At 41.4% G+C, this 21,149-nt stretch overlaps 1 protein-coding gene across 4 annotated transcripts in view; it reads left to right on the top strand.

Moving 5' to 3' along the window:
- Positions 1–20,413, top strand: part of DCAF13 (DDB1 and CUL4 associated factor 13) — a 37,879-nt gene extending 17,466 nt beyond the window's left edge. For all 4 annotated transcript variants that reach the window (XM_039525819.1, XM_039525822.1, XM_039525820.1 and 1 more), the window contains 4 exons: positions 3,144–3,308; positions 10,816–10,951; positions 18,513–18,676; positions 19,591–20,413. In XM_039525819.1, the coding sequence (XP_039381753.1) occupies positions 3,144–3,308; positions 10,816–10,951; positions 18,513–18,676; positions 19,591–19,678 (553 nt within the window). In that variant the 3' untranslated portion in view covers positions 19,679–20,413. The remainder of the gene's footprint in view (positions 1–3,143; positions 3,309–10,815; positions 10,952–18,512; positions 18,677–19,590) is intronic.
- The last annotated feature ends 736 nt before the right edge of the window (positions 20,414–21,149 follow it).

Here is a 21,149-nt window from a genome sequence, read left to right on the forward strand (position 1 = left end):
GTCCTTGAAAAGGGGCATACATTGGATGCTCTGTTTATTCCTTATTCGCGTGATGGGAAAAGTAAGGCCTCCTAAGCAGTTTAGTACAACTCATAGCTTGTAGCACCACTGAAGTGGTCAAAATTTTATGAAGTTGGCAACCACTATTAATTCCTCTAATTTGTGTTTAAAAAAATACAGTGGCTAACAGTACTTGCATACTGTTGTATATCTTCAACACATTGTACAAGCATTAGTTAATTCAGTGGTGGAGTAGCAGGTGTGAGTGGGAGAATTCAGAAGGGAAAAGTACGTAGGAAAAAAGACTATGCATCAAATTAATTCCAGCCATCTATCCATCTATGATGAAGAGGGTGAAGATCATAGCTTAATATTAGCCACAATAAATGTTCTGTATCAGTGTCTATAAAGCACTCTTGAATGCTGGCACTATGCACATGAATAATCCAGTTAGTTGTTAGATTGATATGTGTCAGGTTCTCTCTCAGTGAAGAGTTCTGTCTTTTTTATATTTGAAAGAGCATTTTTAGGGCTTGGGTACAAAGTTAATTTAGATTAAGGTAGGGTGTGAATTTAAAGTACAGTAGCTATTCCAGAATAACTTTGTATGTAGACAAGCCCTTACTAATTTCTCAAAACCCATCTAGACAGGGCTTGAAAAAATCTACTTGCCCACTCTTTTGGGGCGCTTTCCTTGGTGACTGGAGAGGTGTAAGCCAATTTCAGTATAAGTGAAGATGCCTTTTTTTTTTTTTTTTTTTTTTTAAGTTCCACTCCTGCTATCTTTTTCAAGCAGCAACAGGATGAAATTAACAAGACTTCATTTTTACGGATACAATTCAGAACCTTGCAGTGCAGCAATTTACTGCTGTTTCTGTATGTATTAAAGTAGTATTCAGAGGGAGCAAAATGCTGGACACAAATTTAGGAAGACAGTCCCTGCTGCACGCTATTTACAATCAAGAAAAACTCTGTATAAATGTTATGTGTAGGGAGGAGGGGCCTGGTGGTGTAGTGTTACAGGATCCATCTTTTTTATTTTTTAAACCACATATTAATTATCCTTTCCTCAGCTCTAGCAAGTCATTACTGTCTGTCTTGTAGATGACATGGTTGAAAGTGGTCTTGAGTAGGTATTTGAATTGGGAGTCAGGGCCTTGTGAGCCCACTCAAGGGCATTCCATATGTAAAGGGTGAAGTGGAAGAAAGCAGAAGACAGTTGTGGTGAAGCACATAAATGAGGGATGATTATGGAGGCATCATTGGCAGAGCAAAAGATGTGTGTAGTAGGAGGAAGTGATCAAAGAAGGGGGAAGGCTTTAAAGATGGATTTGAACTTGATGCAGTTACAAAGGCGATGCAGACGCACAGACCATACAATTGGTACAAGTGCTCCTGGTGAGGACTGTCACCACTGACACAAGGAACGTAGTGTGGATACGCAAAAGCAATTTAATTACTGTGGTGGCTGTATGCCTACGTAACTTAGGTCAACATAATTTTGTAGTGTAGACATAGCCTGAGTATCTTTCCCAGACCTGAAGAAGCGCTCTATGGAAGCTGGAAAGCTTGTCTTTCTCACCAACAGAAGTTGGTCCAATAAAAGATATTGCCTCGGCTGATTTGTCTCACTAATTAGAGACCTTGTCATACCTGCCAGCGTTGCAAAAACAAAAATAATAGGAGGCAGATTTATGTAAATCTGCGTGTTCATACGTTTGCATAGATATTCTTAGATATAGGTAAGGAAAGAGACAGGTCACCCTAGGGAGAAACCCCAGTGCTTTTCCTTTCTCTTTGCCAAAATACATCATTCTTCTTTTCCCTCAAAGACCATTTCATTCTTCAAATACACTCCTCACTTACGTTTGAAAAATTCTTCTCCCATAAACCAATATTATTCATTATGAAAATATCTCAATCCAATTTTATTTTTAACTAACAGGCCCAAAAGCCAGGGATTTTATTTTAAAAAACAAACAAACCACACTCCCCTTCCCTTAAATTTTTATATTGTTTAAAAAAATAAAATAAAGACACTTTACACACATCCCCAATCCAGTTCAGTACTAAATGGCTTTCCCTCATATTTTTGTCAGCCTAGGGTTGGCCGCACAGAGAATTTTTTTCCCACCACCCTGCTTACAGGGCAGGAGGACCAGCACCAGGAACCAGAATAAAGCTGCAAAGTCAGTAGCTGCTCCACATGCTGGGGGTCCAGGCTGTCCCTTAGCATCTGCAGCCATTCTAATCATCCTGCATTCTGCAGGAGATTGGTTCCCTTCCCCATTCTCCAAGCAGGCAAGAATTTCCCTGTAGGCTCCTACTGGGAAAACCTGTGGAGTTGGCTGGCCTGCCTTCAGTGAAGATGCTACTATGCTGATGAGAGAGCTTCTCCTGTTGGCATAGTTAATCCACTTCTGCTAGAGGTGGTAACTATGTTGATGGGAGAAGCCCTCCCATTGACACAGCGCTGTCTACATCAGGAGTTAGGTTGGATTAACTGCATGGCTCAGGGGGTGGATTTTTTTACACCCTGAGTGACTTAGTTATACTGATGTAAATGTATAGTGTAGACCTGATGTTAATGAGGGCAGTGTAGCAGAGAAGAAAGGGTGGCAGGCAGGGCAGAAGGTCTGTCAAATGGAGTCTGAGAAACACTCAACAGTTGTAGATGGTACGTTTGAGTCTGCAGGTGGGCGAAGTGGAGGACGACGATGTGGTAGCTTATGAAGCGGATTGAGCCAGAGATCCAAAAACAGGCTGAGGGAGAAGTAGAGTAATGGAGACTCTCTTTTCCTGTAGGAACAGGGAAGGAATCCTAACTCCAGCAATACAGCTAAACCTACCAGCTACTATGAGTTCTGTACCTTTTTTCAGGTCTTAAGTTTCTTTTCATGCTTTATTAGCAGTTGTCTGACTTGAAATAAACAGTTTTAGGGCCTAGGATCTAAAAGCTGAGCTTTGTGGGTGCATATAATTATGTACTTCGAAGAAATGTATGGCGATATGACATGCGCTTGATAATTCAGTTTATTTGGAAATTGGTATCTGAAAAGCACTAATCTTTTTCACGTAAGTGTTTATATGAGATGGTATTTAAAGCATGGTGCCTTCTTTTAAATCACAAATTTCTTTTACAGCTTATATACCTTTGACATGCGCTTTCTTGAGTCGCCTGTAATGGTTCACATGGATCATGTATCTGCAGTCCTTGATGTGGATTACTCCCCCACTGGGAAAGAATTTGTATCTGCCAGCTTTGATAAATCTATTCGCATTTTTCCTGTAGACAAAGGTCGCAGCAGGTCAGTGGTTTTTTTTTTTTTTTTTTTCCAAATCTCTCTCTCAGGTCTCTTTCCCCAAAAACGATGCTTAGCGCTCTCATTAACCTATATAATCAATAGATTCCTATTGCATGCCTGTAGGGTCTCCTCATATGAATGCATGTAAATACTAAATCACTGTCTAAATTTTTATTAAATATATTAGAGTGAAACTCCTATTTAATGAGCAGTGAACTTTGTGTTCTAGTTTTGAGTGAAAATTATAAGTGGAATCCATGGATGAAATTTCTCTAGCCTGTTAAATCATGTGTTTTTCTCCTCTGACTGATATTTCTGGTACTAAGGTGCCAAGGACAGAAGTAGTCTAAGTGAAACGTTGACCATTTCATATAGAACGGGATAGATACACTCCTTGTTTAATGATGTGATGTCCTTTGGGAAGGCAGGCAAATGTTACTTCTCTGTCAAGCAATATATCTTGTAGCAAACACACCTTTGATTTCTGCTGTCACCTCAGACCTCTCTTGACACTGTTGCTTTCCAAATATGTCTTGCATTGAATATCCGTTCTGAATTATTATTCCTAGATGTATTAGTTTGCATTTGTCCAGGCAGAATCTCATTTTATTTCCTGCCTTTATTTCTGATCTGTGTAGGTCCCTTTGTATATCTTTGTCACCGCTGATGTGTGGAACACCTACAATTTTGTAGCATTTGCCTTTTTATGGGCTGTTTTTTTCTCCTCCTTTGAATGATTACATACAACAGGATGTAAAAGATTCCTGTGGAAGCATTCTGGACACTTCTCCCATCTAATTAATTTCCACTTATCTTTTTGTTCATGCTTTTCTAACTGGGTTTTTAGCCAGGTGACAGTGTTTATATCCAACACAGTTTGAATTATTTTTTTTGTGCAAGATTTCATAAGCATATTAAGTACTATACTAAAGTTTAGATTTCATTGACTGTGCACTCCCTTAATTATTTTTTCAATTTGATCAAAATCAAAGAAAGTTATCAGGTTTGTCTGGCATTATTTGTTCTCCATAAACCTGTATTGTTTGTGTCTGGTTCCATTATTCTGGTTTTTATTCTTGCTGCTTTATTTTACTAGAGAAGACTTGCCAACTAGCGTTTGCAAGACTTACTCTTTTTTCCTTTTCTCAAAAATAGTTGCCAGGGTTTAAGTTTAGTAATTATTTCCGCTAGGATGTTGGAATGCATATTAACCAGACCAGCTGATTCTGTAGAGTCAGCTTCTTTAGTGTACTCTCCAAGCTGTTCAGATGCCCCTTTGTCTTATTAAAGGCCAAGTTTTTTTTTCTTCCTCAGAGTCCTTGATAATTGATCTACAAAACTTTAGTTTTCCTTCAGTCCTGGAATTGTGTTGCAGATGCCCACTACAGTTCCTTGACTATTTTTTATTTTTGTATTGCTAATCAAAGTGGTAGCTGTTTCTTTTATGTCCATCAGATAACTATTTTAATTGTTTTTTGTAAATATTTTTGATCCATAGAGAGGGAAAAGAGGTAAAACTGTGTAGCACTGAAGGGGGGAGAGGGAAAGCATAAGTGCCAACTACCAGGAAGCTTGCCAAAAGAAGTCTGAGCTGATGGTATCCACTTGTGTATCCAGAAGTATATTTGTTGTGTGTGTCCCTGGTGCACTAGTAGCTCTGAGAACTGAACAACGTGACTTAAGTACATTTTTTAAACCAGGACCACAGGCTTGCCACTGTTAATTCAGAAGACTTGATTCACAGTCAGGTGGGTTAGGAACTTGTTCTTTCTTTTTAAGGAAAGCTTAAATTTGAAAGTTGAAACAGTAGGGAAGACCTAGACCTGATTATTCCTACTTGGGGTATGGAGAGAATTTTTCTTTTTGTGTCTGTCTATAGTGCAAGTGAAGGTGTGGTTGTAGCATGAGCAGGCATACCTGTGCTGGCTTTAATTTAGCAAGCACGGGTAACAGCGACAGGGTAGATGTGATGGTATGGGCTTCAGCACAGCTAGATGCCACAGTACAAGCACGCCGGGGTGCCTGTTTACATACTCTTGTTGCTAGCCCACGCTGAAGCCTGTGCCGCCACATCTACACTATAGTTACCTGTGCTAGCTAAATTAAAACTAGCAATAGATTGTCTATCCATCACACTTTACTTGTAGTGTAGACATATCTTAAGTGCAGAGGGGAGCCTTTGTGGAAGACCTTACATGATATGAGGAAGCAGTAAACACTCTTGTTGGTATTCCAAAGTTCAGCCTTGAAGACATATGCCCTCAAAGGTAGACACAACTCCCATTGTACACAGATATGAAAAGGCAGAATTTATGGCCAGATTCAAAGGGCATGGTTACACTTGCAGATGTAGAGCTCTGTGAGTTACACTAGCCCTCAGAGACCGCAGCAGGGAAAGCGCTGCAGTGTGTTCATGCTGTCAGCTGCAAGTGCAGGCCACATTTGCAGCACTTGCAGTGGCATTGGGAGTGGTGCATTATGGGCAGCTATCCCACAGAGCACCTCTTCCCATTCTGGCACTGTGACTTGTAGGAAGGGGGGCGTGCAGGGCATTCTGTGTCCTATTGCAATGCCCCATGATGCATCACTTCGCATCCCAGCAATCCCTGTATTTCCGTCCACATTTGGTGCCATCTTTCAATGTTTTTTGTACTGCGCATTCTGTCTTCCCTTTCGGTCTGCGGGAATGGAACCTGAACTTGTGAGGAATATGCTGATGGGTCTCGCCAGCATGTCATGAATTGCAGTTGAGTTACTCCTTAAGCTACAAAGTGACAGTGAGGAGTCCGACAATGATGTCGACTCGCGTAATGCATACCAAACGAGATTGCTTGTGGCATTCACGGACATGCTCACCACAGTGGAATGCCGCTTTTGGGCTCGGGGAAACAAGCACTGAGTGGTGGGATCACATCGTCATGCAAGTCTGGGATGACAAGCAGTGGCTGCAGAACTTTTGGATGAGAAAAGCCACTTTCATGGGACTGTATGCTGAGCTCACCCCCAACCTGCAGCGCAAGGACACAAGATTGAGAGCTGCCCTGCTGGTGGAGAAGTGGGTGGCTATTGCAATCTGGAAGCTGGCAACTTCAGACACCTAACCAGTTTGGAGTGGGAAAGTCGACCATTGGAATCGTCTTGATGCAAGTTTGCAGGGCCGTTTGCATCCTGCTCAGAAGAACCGTAACTCTGGGAAACGTGCATGACATTGTGGCTGGCTTTGCACAAATGGGTTTCCCTAACTGCAGAGGGGTGATAGATGGGACGCACATTCCAGTTCTGGCACCAGACCACGTAGCCTCCGAGTACATAAATTGGAAGGGGTATTTCTCTATGGTTCTTCAGGAGCTTGTGGATCACCGTGGGCATTTCATTGACATTAACACAGGCTGGTCCGGAAAGGTTCATGACGCATGCATCTTTTGGAACGCAGGCCTGCTCAGGAAGCTGCAAGCAGGGACTTTCTTCCCCGACCAGATCATCATGTAGGGGAAGTCGAAATGCCCATTGTGATCCTTGGAGACCCCGCTTACACTTCAATGCTATGGCTCATGAAACCCTACACAGGGAGCCTTGACAGCAGCAAGGAGTGGTTCAACAACAGGCTGAATCGGTGCAGAATGACTTGAGCGTGGCTTTGGCCATCTAAAGGGCTGCTGGCGCTGTCTGTATGGGACGCTGGACCTGGCCAATGACAACATCCCCACGGTTATAGCCACGTGCTGTACCCTCCATAACATTTGTGAAGGGAAGGGTGAAAGCTTCATTCAGGCATGGACCTCAGCGGTTCAACACCTGGAAGCTGAATTTGAACAGCCAGAGACCAGGGCTATTAGAGGGGCCCAGCGTGGGGCTGTAGGATTAGGGATGCCTTGAGGGAGCAATTTGATGCTGAAAGCCACTAGTAATGTTTGGTGCCCTGCATGGGAGTGAAGTGCAGTGGTTCCAATGCTAGTAGGCATCTGTGTTTGCTACGTATGATGCACTGACTTGCAGTGCCTGTTGCTTTCCTGGGCTACAGTATCTTTTACTTAATGCAATAAAGAATGTTTTCAAAGTCAAAAAATTCATTTATTGAAAAGAAACACAACTGCATGGGAAACAGAAAAGGCACAACACATCTGTGCTGTGTAGGAGGAGGGAAGGGGGCAGGGTAGGGAACAGGACAATCACAGTTTTGCGTATGTCCTGTTATCATACTCGGCCTTCCTATCTGGAGAGCTGTGTAATGAGTGCTGCACTTCAGGCTGGCTAAAATGCATGGTGGTGGAGGTTGAGTGCAGTGGGTAAGGGTCGTAGTTTGCAGGGCTGGGTGGTGAAGCTACAGATGGTGGAGGCAGCTGGTGGCGATAAGAACCTGGATGTTGGGGAAAGTGGGTTGGTGACATGGGGGCACAAGGGAAAGAGTTTTGGGACAAGGGCTGCAGTGGGGGGCAGGCACGGATCTGCTCTGTCTGCAATGCTACGATCGCCTGTATTGAGTCCGCTTGGTGCTCCATGATGCTTAGCAGCTGCTCTGTGCTTTGGTGCTGGCGATCCGCATTCTGCTGGTGGAGCCTCCTTTCAGTCTCCCACCACTCCTGCACTTTTTGATTTTCATTCAGGGACTGCTGCATAACTTCGTGCAGCAGGTCCTCTTTGGTTTTTCACAGACGTTTCCTGATTCTTTGGAGTCTTTCGGCCATTGATAACAAGGACGTCTGGATCTTAAGGTTGCATCTGTAAAGCCAAAATGCAACACTTAACAGAGGCAGCATTGTTCACACCAGACAGAGCAATGATTTGGCCATACTTGAAGACAAGTATGGTGTACACAATAGCAGAAATTGCCCATCCCAAAGCGAGCGCACATGACCCCCAGGAGTCCCAAAATGGTGAGTAAGCACAGGGGAAAGGGGGACTGATTGTTTCACGGCTGTACTATCCTCTGGGGTTCTGTACCTTGGGGACACCCAACAGCTGCAGGGGGCCCCCATACTGAACACTGTCCCCACATTTTCCACAGGATGAATTCATCCTGGAAGATATCTCGATGTTGAGGGTGACCTGGGAAGCAAGGGAGGGTCTTCTACTACAAGGCGGCTTCTGCCTTGGCCCTTATTCCACTTGCCTGTGTGCAGCAATGGTCCCTCCACCCCTCACGGCACACTAGCGTGGACATGTTAGCCTTACTGGGACAAGGAGCACAGTAGCTCTGCCAAGGAACCTGTGCAAGCGGATTGCCCAGCTTCTGCATGAGACCTTTGAAGAGTGCTGAGGCTGATTACCGTGATGTGAGAGAGCACATCAACGCACTATTCCGCATCTAGGCATGCACACCACCCTAACCCTTCTTTCTGCAAACCTCCTCGCCCCAAGAGCCCACACCAAACAACTACCTTCACAAAATAAAAGCCACTTACCAGGTACCCTGGAGGTGGATTACCAGGGCACTCCAGCTGTGGAATATGAGCGCTCTATGTGCCTTGCCAGTGTGGACACCTTGGGAGTTAGGGCACCCAGGGCTGACTTAATGCACTCTAACTTGCAAGTGTAGCCAAGCCCTAAGCTGATGTAAATTGGTGTCCAGACGCTCCCCGGGTTACGCAAACCCGACTTACGCAAATCCGCACTTAGGGAAAAAGTTCCGTAAATTCCGTAAGCTAGAAAGTGGTGGGTTTTTTTGCATAATGGTCAGGTATACGTTCCCGACTTACGCAAAATTTGAGTTATGCAAGGCGTTCTGGAATGGAATGCTTGCATAAGCATCTGTATTTCTTTTGAAGTTTATGGAGCTACGTCTGTTCACACCAGGTGAGGTTTTAGCCCTTGATACAGGATACTAACTAACTCTTTATAGTTGTTGACTTGTTTTACAAGACCAGTAGCTTGGACTTTAATGGAGGCAGCCTGGTCCAGTGTAATGGATGCTGCAATGAGTCAAAAGACTTAGGCATTTTCTTGGCTCTGCAATTGCTTTCCTGTGTAGCTAGTTCAAATCACTTAACTTCTGTGTACCTTAGGGCTCATCTATATATGGAGTTACTCAGGACTAGCTCCATGTGTCCTCTTATTCCATAATAAGTATGCCTTGGTCTTATTTAGTTTAGCCAAGTGGATTAAGCTAAACAGGGAAAAAAGGCACTTTTCCTTTGGAATAAGAGTGTGCACAAATGGAATTGGTCAGGAATAGCTATTGTGCTTTTAAATCATACCCTAACTTAAATTGAATTAATTTTCAAGTGTACATAAGCCTTTATTTTGCCAACTCTAAAATAGCAATAATGATACTTGGCCACCACTGTAGTGTATTTTGGGCCTGATCTAAAGTCCACTGAGGTCATTAGGCCCCCACATGTTTGTGTAAAAGGCACAATACATGCTAATTATCTGTTAAAACTATTTTCTATCTGGTTTATTGATCTAATATAGATTTAAATAATACAAAAATTAAAGTTTAAAGGTTAAAACATGAAGTTTGATTAAACTAAAAATGTTCTAAACTTTAGAACATTGGTAAATATATAAGACATAGTAAATGTTTGTTTAATTATTTATGTAGCTGAAACCAAGTTATTGCTTTATGTGAATGTTATTGATCCACTTGTTCGCTTGGTAAATATTGAATGAAATCCAAATAGGAGTTTGTTTTAAATAGTGATTTAAATGTAACATTCACTCATAATTTAGCTGAAAAATCTATAGTTTGTTGAACATAAAAATGAAGCATTTCTGAAGGTCAGTGCAAATTTATTTTTCAAATATTGCTAGCATTGTTGAACAAAAGGTTGATCTGTTATCTGTCTACAGAAATTATTAGTTATTGGTTTAAAAGCAACATTACTGTTTTAAATCCTTCACCTACTTGTCAACAATGGCCACTCCCCAGTGTGTGCTGAAGCATTTTTATTTTAAGCTATTTTCTCGTATGGTTTGCAAATTCCTCATTGACTGACAAAGGAGGAGGCTATTTTCTGGGGACAAGGAGGAAAATTGTTGAGAATAGTAACTGACACATCTCTAAATTCATATTACTGCTTTTAGGTTTCAAACATCTTCTCACTCATTCACAGTATTGGTGCCAGACAGACAAAGTTTAGCTCTACAGTTCCCATATCTGTAATGCTTACACAGGACATTATACTAAAAATATTGTGAGTGAAATTTATAAAGAAACAGCTGTCTAGGATTTGTAGTTAGTGTATGTCTGTATGACCGACTTTGGTAATCTAAAGAGAGCAATTCTTCTTCTAGTTAGATGTTATGGAAAAGATGAGGGTTTATTTGTTTTATTTTAAGTATTATCTAGACAGTGTTTTGTCAATATATTCTAGGCAGAATTTAATTGGAGAACTTGCCATGTATCAGTTTGGAGACTATTCCCCTGTAAACAAAACCATTTTAATCAGTTATAGTTATTGTAGAACAATATTCAGAGCTTGAAGGGAGAACGTCATGATATTTGAAAGGCAGCAATGATCAGGAAGGTAACTATAACACATTTTCTAATGTTTCTTTTGGCTTCTTTTAGAGAGGTATATCATACAAAGCGAATGCAGCATGTCATCGCTGTCAAGTGGACCTCTGACAACAAGTATATTCTGTGTGGCTCAGATGAGATGAATATTCGTCTGTGGAAAGCTAATGCTTCTGAAAAACTGGGCGTGGTAAGATTTTGTGCTAGCTTTACCAGTTATCTCAAGACAGATTAAGATCTGAAACAGTATCTTTTCAAAATTAAAAATAAAATTCAGAACTTTCTAAAAGGAAAACTTAATTGAAAAATTCTTTTGAAAATTGAGATAATATGCAAATCAGCATACTCAGTATGGGCAAATATTTCACTCATTGTGACCTTTACTGCTACCTCCATTGTTTATAATATTAGAATCATGCATTTTTGCCCTGTAAAGTTTTTTTTTGTCATATTTTATTGAAGTATACTATTCAGCTTATACCAGTCTGAACAGGATTTGAGCCTTTCACATCTACGATGCAGGTATGAATTCAGCCCTGAGCAGTAGTGACAAAAGACCAAATTTTGTGTGTGTGTGTGTGTGTCTCTCTCCAACAGAAGTTGGTTCAATAAAAGATATTACCTGACCCACCTTGTCTTGCTAATATCATGGGACCAGCATGGCTACAAACAACACCGCATACACATTCTGGCAAGACCGATGTCCATTAGAGTGCAGTGTTATTTGCCAAAAACTGTTCTGTGATCTGTGTGAAATAAGATGGTGCTCTTTGTATAGTTCCTAGTGGGATAGATCCTTATATACTGAACAACTTGCTCTGGTGTAACTGAATATCTGTCTAGTTAGTCTATGCAAACCCCTAATACAGACGTGTGTAATTAGTTTATTACACTGAACAGAATCTGTTTTAAGTGTGACTTAAAGTTGATTTAAACATGTCTGTTAGGGGTTTATACCAGCATAACTAGACAGACTTTTTATTTACCTCAGTGCAAGTTGTATAATACAGTAAAAGGCAAAATCTGATATCGCAGTTGATGCTAATTTTGTACACTCCTAAGCAGACTTAGTAAGAAGATCAAGGTTTGAACAGGCATGGAGAGTGAAATTGCCCTCTCCCTCTCTTGGAGTAGTCCCTTCAGGTCCTGGTGGTGGCATATTAGTAGGGTAGTTGGGAGATGCTTGCGCTGCTACTGCTTATTCTATATCGGTCTGCAGAGCTGTCAGTCTGATATTTTTCACAGTAATGCGTTTTTCTTTTTGTAAAAGCCAGGAAGGGAGGAATCTTAAACTATAATCTGACCAGCAGAATATATGTAGCCTATAAACATTTATATAGTAACAAATTATCATTGAAATTAAATTTCTATAAAATGTTGATTGGCCACTTTCTTTATTTAGGCTGTTGCAGTAGTCACTTTTTGGTCTATGTTTTGGCTGTATTTATAGGGAGTTTTATATGTAGCGGTCCACATAAGTGTCTTTTTGTGAGTATCAGACAAAAAACCACCCCTAGTTGTAGGGACTGTGTGACATCCACTGTGTACTTCTCTGTTGCTGCTGATTTAGTGTGGAAGGGGCTCAGCTACTGCAGTGATGGACGGAAGTACAACACGCTAAAAATAATTTGTTTATCCCACTGGTTGCTCATCATATACAATACAGATGCACCCTCTCACATATGGCATCACAGAATGAGCCAGAACTCCATCTGCTTCATTCATCATCTGAATATTGACTGAGAAAAGCACTATATCTACCTTCTCCATCCCCCATATGGCTCTAAAACAGGTGCTGTCCAGAAACAGGTTTGATGTGCACCTTTACTCTGCACACTCTCACACAGTGGACACAGATGAGTAGCTAAAGCAGTGATTCTCAACCCTTCCAGACTACTGTACCCCTTCCAGGAGTCTGCTTTGTCTTGCATACCCCAAGTTTCACCTGACTTAAAAACTTGGGCTTTGGCTTCAGCCCCATGTCACAGGGCTTGGGCTTTCTGCCCTGGGCCCCAGTGGGTCTAACACTGGCCCTGATGACCCCATTAAAATGGACTTGCCCACAGTTTGAGAACTGCTGATATAGAATATAGAACTGTATAGACAAGTCATAGTCGGTATGAAATATTAGTTTGTACTGAATTCACTAGTGCTTTTTATGTAGCCTGTAGTAAAACTAGGCAAATATCTAGATGGGTTGCTGTACCCCCTAGAACACCTCTACGTACCCCTGGTTGAGAACCACTGATATACATATAGAATGGCTAACATTTGATAGGAATGATGATGTGGTATTTTTGTTGCAGAATGTAGAATATTCCATTATCCCTGGTAGGTGGACAGAGGCAAGATACATGATCTGCAGTTAGGCTGTTTTGCAGAATCTTTAGGTTCAGCTTCCTGGAGTTTCATTTTATTAACTACTGGTGGCAATGGATTACAGTCTAAGAACTGCTGCTTTGAATTTAATAGGATGGGTACTTGGTTTTAGGAAATTATGGACAAAGGCAGCATACCTTTTGCGTGTAATGAACGCTGCTACTTAACACTAAGTACAGTAAAAGCTGTGTTATCCAGCACTTTACCAACTGGAACGCTCTATAAACCGGCATTTCTAATTTTCATTGGAAGTCCGGTTGGTGCGGGGCCAGCAGGCTCCCTACCTGGCTCTATGTGGCTCCCTGGAAGTGGCGACATGTCCCTGCTGCTTCTAGGGGGAGGAATGGCCACGGGGGGTTTGGAGTGTGGGAGGAGGTGCAGGGCACGGGCTGTAAGGGAGTTTGGGTGTGGGAGGGGGTTGGGGCATGGGAGGGGGCTCGGGGTGCCAGATCCGGGCGGTGCTCACCTTGGGCGGTTCCCCGCAAGTGGCGACATGTCTCTGCTGTCTCCTAGGCGGAGGTGCTGCCCCTGCCCCAAGTGCTGGCTCCACAGCTCTTATTGGCCGGGAACCGGAACGCCAAACTCCCTCCCATGTCCCAGACCCCTCCCAGAGCCCAAGCCCCCTTCCATCCCAGCCCTGGGCCCCCTCCCGCACCCAAACTCCCTCCCTCTTAGTTAACCAAAATTTTTTACTTATCAGCACCCTCCATTCCCCCAACATGCCGGTTAACAAAGCTTTTAGTGTATTCTGAACTATTTGAAAATAGTTAAGTTGTAAGCTTGGTATACAATCTGCCATTTTCTATACAATTTGTATTATTTAATTTGAGGATTCTACATTGATTACTATTTTATAATTTGTATCACTGTAGTGTCCAACAGATCTAATCATGGTCTAGCTACTTTGTGCTGGGTGCTGTACAAACACATAGTACGAATGCCTTGTTGAATTAATATATCCCAATAACAGGATATGTGGGGTTTGAAACCCCTGCTAGAAGCTGATATGTCTGAATAATTCAAAATTGAATGACAGAATATCAAGATATTTATATCTTTATGTAATAACTAGGGCCCTACCAAATTCACAGCCATGAAAAAAACGTTGCGGACTGTGAAATCTGGTGTTTTGTGTGCTTTTAACCTATGCTATACAGCTTTCACAGGGGAGACCAGTGTTTCTCAAATTGGGGTTCTGACCCAAAAGGGAGTTGCAGGGGGTCACAAGGTTATTTTAGGGGGCTTGCAGTATTGCCACTGACCAAAATGGAGCATGAATTTGGTAGGGCCCTAATAATACCATAAAGTGGACACATAACTAACTGGAAACGTAGTACTCAAAGAGCAGTTATCAGTGGTTCACTGTCAAACTGGGAGGCCTGCCCCCCTGGCAAGAGTCTGTCCTGGGTGTAGTACGCGTCAACATTTGCATTAATGACTTCTATAATGGAATGGAGAGTATCCTTATAAAATTTGTAAATGACACCAAGCTGAGAAGAGTTGCAAGCACTTTTGAAGACAGGATTAGAATTCAAAACAACCTTGAAACATTGGAGAATTAGCCTGAAATCAACAAGATGACATTAATTAAAGACAAGCTAAAGTATTACTCTTAGGAGGGGAAATCAAATGCCTGTGTACAAAATGGGGAATAACTGGGTAAGCAGTAGTATTGCAGAAAAGGATCTAGCAGTTATAGTGGATCACAAATTGAATGAGTCATCAGTGTGATGCAGTAGCAAAAAGGGCTAGTATTCTGTGGTGTATTAACAGGAGAGTCGTATGTAAGACACGGGAGATAATTGTTCCACCCTACTTGGCAGTGGTGAGACCTCAGCTGGAGTAGTGTATCCAGTTCTGGGCACCACACTTTAAGAAAGATGTGGACAAACTGGAATCCAGAGGAAAGCAACAAAAATGATAAAAGGTTTTAAAAAACCCTCACCTGTGAGGAAAGATATAAAAAGGGGCATATTTAGTCTTGAGATAAAAAGATTGGGGGGGACCCACTAACCCTTTTCAGATATGTTAAGGGCTTTTATAAAGAGGTCACTGATCGTTCTCCATTGTCCACTGAAAATAGGACAAGAAGTAATGGGCTTAATCTGCAGCCAGAGATATATAGGTTAGATATTAGGAAAAACTTTCTAACTATTAAGATAATTAAGTACTGGAATAGGCTTCCAAGGAGTCTGTGGAATTCCCATCATTGGAGGTTATACACCTGCCAGAGATGGTCTAGGTTTACTTGGTCCTGCCTCAGTGCAGGGGGGTGGACTGGATGATCTATCAAAGTCTCTTCCGGCTCTACGTTTCTATGATTGTATAAGAGCATTATTTCTGGGGGAAATTTTCAGAAGTGCCTAAATGTCTTAAAAAGCATAAATCCCATTGACTTTCAGTGGGACTTAGGAATCTGAGTCACTTAGACACTTTTGAAAATGTTACACTAGGATAAAGAGGGAATTATGTGTATACAAGTCAGAGAGAGGAAGTTAAATTCTGAAATGGAATACAACGCTAAATTCTAGCCAGTGTGGTGCATAGATACATGTCAAAGAACACAAGGCTAGATAGCAGAAGTACACTTGGAAGCTGGCTTCCCTAATTTTGGCCTCCCAAACACTGTAGAGAAGCTGCTTTTACAAAAGGGGCATCTCCAAGCCTGGCTAAGGGGTTTTGGGCTGTGGTCTGCATACTTAGTGCAGTTCCGCTCCAGACCCAGCAACAACTTGTGAGGAAAACACCCTGCACAGATTTTTTTCCTATTTAGATTAGATGTTTAGTACCTAATGTGCCTCTCTGAATGATATCTAAGCATTGTTGTGCATTGAAATTGGAGGCTGTTTGTGAGTCTCCAATCCACCACGTGTTCTTATTCACACAGCTTTTGTAGCATGTATGCATGACTGTTTGTGGGGATGTATGCTAACCAGAATTTGGCCCCATCAGCTGCTATATAACTGAGTTTAAGGTTCTTTGTCACTTCAGTGCATAGATGTATCTGTTAAAATGCACGAGGAACAGAACCAAGAACAATAAGGAAAATATAATGCTGTTGTATATCAATCAGAAAATCAGTGGTGTGCCCGCATTTGGACTATTGTGTGCAGCGCTGGTGTCCCTATCTCAAAAAAGGATACTGCAAAATGTAGCGGGGGTTCAGAAAAGGATAATGAGAATGACTAGAGGCACGAAAAAACTCTCATATAAAGAAAAATTGGAAAGGTTGGGATTGTTTACCTTAGAAAGGAGAAAAATAAGAGGGGATATAAGGAATGGTACAGAGAAGTTAGATTGGGAGCTCCTCTTCTTCTTGTCTCATAACACAAGCACAATGGGATCCTGGGTGAAACTGAAAGGAGGTCAATTCGTAACCAGTAAAAGGAAATACTCTTTCACACAACATGCAGTTAGTCTGTGGAACTCTGTTCTGTAAAAAAAAAAAATAATAATAAAAAAAAAAGTCAGAGTATTTGTAATAAATACTGGGGGTGTTTGGGCTGCACTATTTTCTTAGGTGGGAGGATTTGATTGAATGATTCATACAAATATCATTGCATTTCTAATATATCAGCACCTTGTAAAATGAGGTAATTTGTTGAATTAAGATTTACTTATGCTGGGGAGGCCTGGGTCATCGTGATGTTTTATTATTGCTAATAGCAATTTAAGTTTTTTGGTTTTTTTTTTCTAATTGGAGAATTATTCTTTGGCTTGTGCATAGTCTTTTACTTTCCATTCAGGCGCAATAGAAATGAGGCTAAAAGTGCACTGCTTTATTTTGTGTCTTGTGGCTGGTGAATGTTTGTCTGACTGGAAAGTTGTACTTGCAGCACTGTGGCTGCCAAGTATTCATCAGTTCTGACATGCATGTTTCCTTTGTTTTGTTAATGCATTTGGCATTGCTCTCATTACGCAAAATCAGTGAAACGTTCAAGAATCAAAGTCTCTGCAGTAGCCAGAGGCATACCATGTCTACACGCCACTGACAATTAAATCTACATGATTCTGTGTAAGGATTGGAGTTAAATTAAACCTAGTCGTTAGAGCCACAGGAGAGATTGGCCTTTTAAATACAATTTTAGCACGTTGAAACATCAAAATAGAAGTTAAACACTTTTCAGTAGCTACATAAAAATACATTTTAAAATAGGACTTTGTAGCGTAAAAAAACATTCATCATGGGTGTCATAAAAGCTATAACTTACAATTCAGGTACTTTAGAGTCCTATTAACGTATAAACTGAAGTACCTCAAGTGACTTCTAATGTGCACATACTTTAGTCTTGTAGAGGTCTAGGAATTTAAAAGGGGACTGCCTTTAGTTTGATTTGGAGGAAACGAGCATTTAAATTGAAAAGTGGAAAAGGCAGCATTGATGGACTAAAACAAGTAAGTCTCCTCTAAATATATCTTGGAAAAGGTCTGTTGGGTTTTTTTTTTGAATTTTTGAAAACAGGATACACTGAGGCTTTGAAGATGTTTACTAAACTAGGAATTGTTAAGACATTTGGTAACTTATGATTCAGCAACCTATAGATGATGAATCCTTAACAGGATTACTCACCAAAGTAAAAGCTGCAGAACTCACCGATAGCTGGTTCTGTTCCCTCTCCTATAAAAGTAAGGAATAGACTGAAAATGGAGCAGGAGACTGACCAATTAAAATGCTTTTTAGTAAGGAATGTGAAAGTGAGAAATAAAAATTACTCCATATGTGCAATCTGGGCATGTTAAAACTTACAGTTCTCATGTGCACATTTCAGTTCCCAATGGATTAATTCCATTAAAGTGGATGAAGATGCTGGGTAAGGTTGCAGCATGCCCCCAACCCAGTGAAGAGAACATTCCTGCTGTAAGGAGAGGCTATAGCTAGACACTTAGCAGCATCTCTAGTTACAGTAGATAAGAACTGAAAAGGCTGTGAATTTTTTGTTTCATAGGAAAAGCTCATCACTAGCTGGGAGTTAAGAATATTTTTTCCCTGTTTGCTGTTATATGCTCCACATTCTCCCCTACGTTGAGGGCAAATCCTTTGCTCTGCAAGATACTGGCAGGTCACCAGTTTCCATTCCCTCTCCCTCCTCTGTGGCAGAATAAAGTCTGCTCTAAGAAAAATGAACTTGCGTTGTAACTTTTGTTAAACTTAAAATTATGGTACTATATTCTGCATTTGAGCAGTAGGGTGACAAAATGTAACACTTGTAAAAATATTTATTAGCCTTAAAGTCTCTGCTTTGAGGTTTATAATGCATAGAGAGAAATGGCCAGAAGAAACCACTGAAGCGATCTAAACTTGTAGTTTGCTTTCAGAGAAGGTCATGTCGTTGCAACCGATGCTGTTTATAACACGCTTGTGTCTTCTGTAGCTTGTACCACGAGAGAGAGCAGCTATGAATTACAACCAAAAGTTGAAGGAGAAGTTCCAACACCACCCTCAGATCAAACGCATAGCTCGTCACCGTCACCTGCCCAAACCCATCTACAGCCAGGCCAAGGAGCTGCGCATCATGCGAGAAGCTCGTCGGCGGAAGTACGACTCTTTATTTGTTTTCATTTTGTCTTAGTAAAACGTATGCTGTCCCATTGCTGTGGCACTAATGCATGGGGCCTCTAACAAGGGAACAGCTCTTATGAATGACTGGTATCAATTTGTCCAAGTGAATAAATCAATTATTAGACTGGTTGTTTTGGACTCTGTGGAGTGGTAAGTGCAGACCAAGCTGCCAGTAGTAACAAGAACTAGTTTCCCTCTCAGGCCCTCTGAAAGGGTGGGAAAGGACATAAGGTTATAAGGGGAGGAAACACCCCCTCTCAGCCTTATGTGTAGTCATATCAGAGGGATTAGTCTTGGTGTGGGAGGATGAAGGTCTTCTGGCTCCTTGTTGGTGCTAGGCCTCAAGATCAGTGTGAGAGTTTTTCAGTTCCCCAGGACATCTCTACAGGTCCCTGGGAGCAGAAAGGGATGAGGAGCTGAAAGCATCTGTGCATGGCTGGTGCCATGGTATTGAAAGAGAAGTTGGCTGGCACATGCATGGAGAGGAAATGGGAAGTGGTGGGGCTGAATGCGTTTGTTACACTCTGGCTTGGCCACGCTTCCCAGCTGATAGACCCCTATAAATATCTGCTCCCTGCAGATAATCCTATTTACAATTAAAATAAATAAATAAAGCTGTGCATGCTCTAGAAAGAAAACTCTTAAAAATGTGAACTCTTCTAAATTTGCAGATTAAAGGATTTTCAGATGGACAGTATTCCTTTTTTAAAGGGAAATATTTATTAAATTTTAGCCACCTCAATTGATTTTGACTCTGAAGACATTTATTTTTAGAAACGGTGGAACACTTGCTGTAGTACCCTAAGCAAGAAGCTAGTATTTCTGAACTTGAACACATCTACTGCTGACATTCTCAATCTAACTTTTCTCTTTCTCCTGTCTGTTTCCAGGGAACTGAATCGCCGTAAACACAGCAAGCCAGGATCCTCAACATTTGTGTCAGAAAAGAAGAAGCACATTGTGGCTGTAGTGAAATAATTTTTTGCTGGCTTACAGCATTGTGTGTAATTTTTTATTTAAATAATTAGCTACACTGTACAAAAGTTAGAGGATCTGCTGCAGGCCCTGCCACAAGTGGTGCGGCTCACTTTTCTTCTCTGTATATCCCCCTTCATTTCTCAGGTCATCATCCAGTTTGGGAGGTCAGAAGAATTGGCTCCTTTAAAGTCCTATAATCAGACTTGCAGCTGATGTAAACTAATCCACCCCTATATATCCCAGTGGAACTTCATTTGTAATACAAGTAGAAAATTTGACCGTAGGGGTGGTACATCAGTGTATCAGCCCTTTCCCCTGCCACCTTCCCTACCAGAAAAAGGGTGAACGTGCTTCAGCATTGCCTGTTGCAAATAGACTTCCCCTGATGTTAGAAATTACAAACTACCTTGTTTTTTTACAATGGTAATTATAAAAGGAAAAACATTTTTGGTAGAAGTGAAGAAAATGAATATTGCATACAGTTAGGTAAATCAGGATTATGCTCAATAACTATACATTGCATGATACTTGTTACCGTGCAACATGCTCTTGTTTCTCTTTGATTAGAAGGGATGCAACAGCACTCTTTGACCAACGTAAATAACAGGACTTTATTGGTTTTTTTCCTATGTACTCAGTCAAAACCTTCAAGGGCTGTTGTATCCCGATAATATTAATAGAGTTGTTTGAATAAATGTCTTTACTTCTCAACTTAATTAAAACCTCTTAAAATGATTGTGTATCTCTCTCATTTAGGTCTTAGAAAACCTTGAAATTTCCCTTCATGTGAGATATGTTGTAAACCTTTTGTTTAAGATTGCATAAAATCCCCCCACTCTGATAACATACTTTCATCCCAAAGTTCTTTAATTTGTATGTGTGTATCACTTCACCCCCAGCAGTGAAAGGGAAGTGGCTTCCTATTGAAATGACAGAGTAGTTTAGTTGGGCAGATTGTAATTATCCACGCTGGAATTCAACAAGGTTACTTGATCTAATACCTCTATCCTTGCAGAAATTTTGAGATATTTAATGACCACAAATATTCAGAGCTTTAGTGTTAAGGAGCACTGTGCTGCTGGAGATACTTCCTTTAGGGTGAGTATTAACTGAGGCCCTAATCACTTTTGATTATTAAAAATCCAGGGTAAAATTTTCAAAAGCACACAAGTCCCATTTTCAGCTTGACTTAAACATCATTGACTTTCAATGAGGCTTAGGCGCCTAAGTGCCTCAGGGTCAGATTTTTACAGACAGTGAGGTGTCTAAAGATACAGAAAGGTGTCTAGAGCAGTGGTGCCCAAACTTCTCCTCTTGCATCCCCACCCTTACCAGTAATTGAATCTGTCTGGCCTCCCCACCCCCATTAGTGCCCCCTTGGCTCGGCAGAGGAGCTTGGGCTGAAGGCAGAGCCGGGGGCTGAACTGGGGTGGGGGTGGAGCTAGGGATAGAGGAGGGGCTGGCCTGGGGG

Source organism: Mauremys reevesii, linkage group 2, assembly GCF_016161935.1.
Source record: "Mauremys reevesii isolate NIE-2019 linkage group 2, ASM1616193v1, whole genome shotgun sequence".
NCBI lineage: Eukaryota > Metazoa > Chordata > Testudines > Geoemydidae > Mauremys > Mauremys reevesii.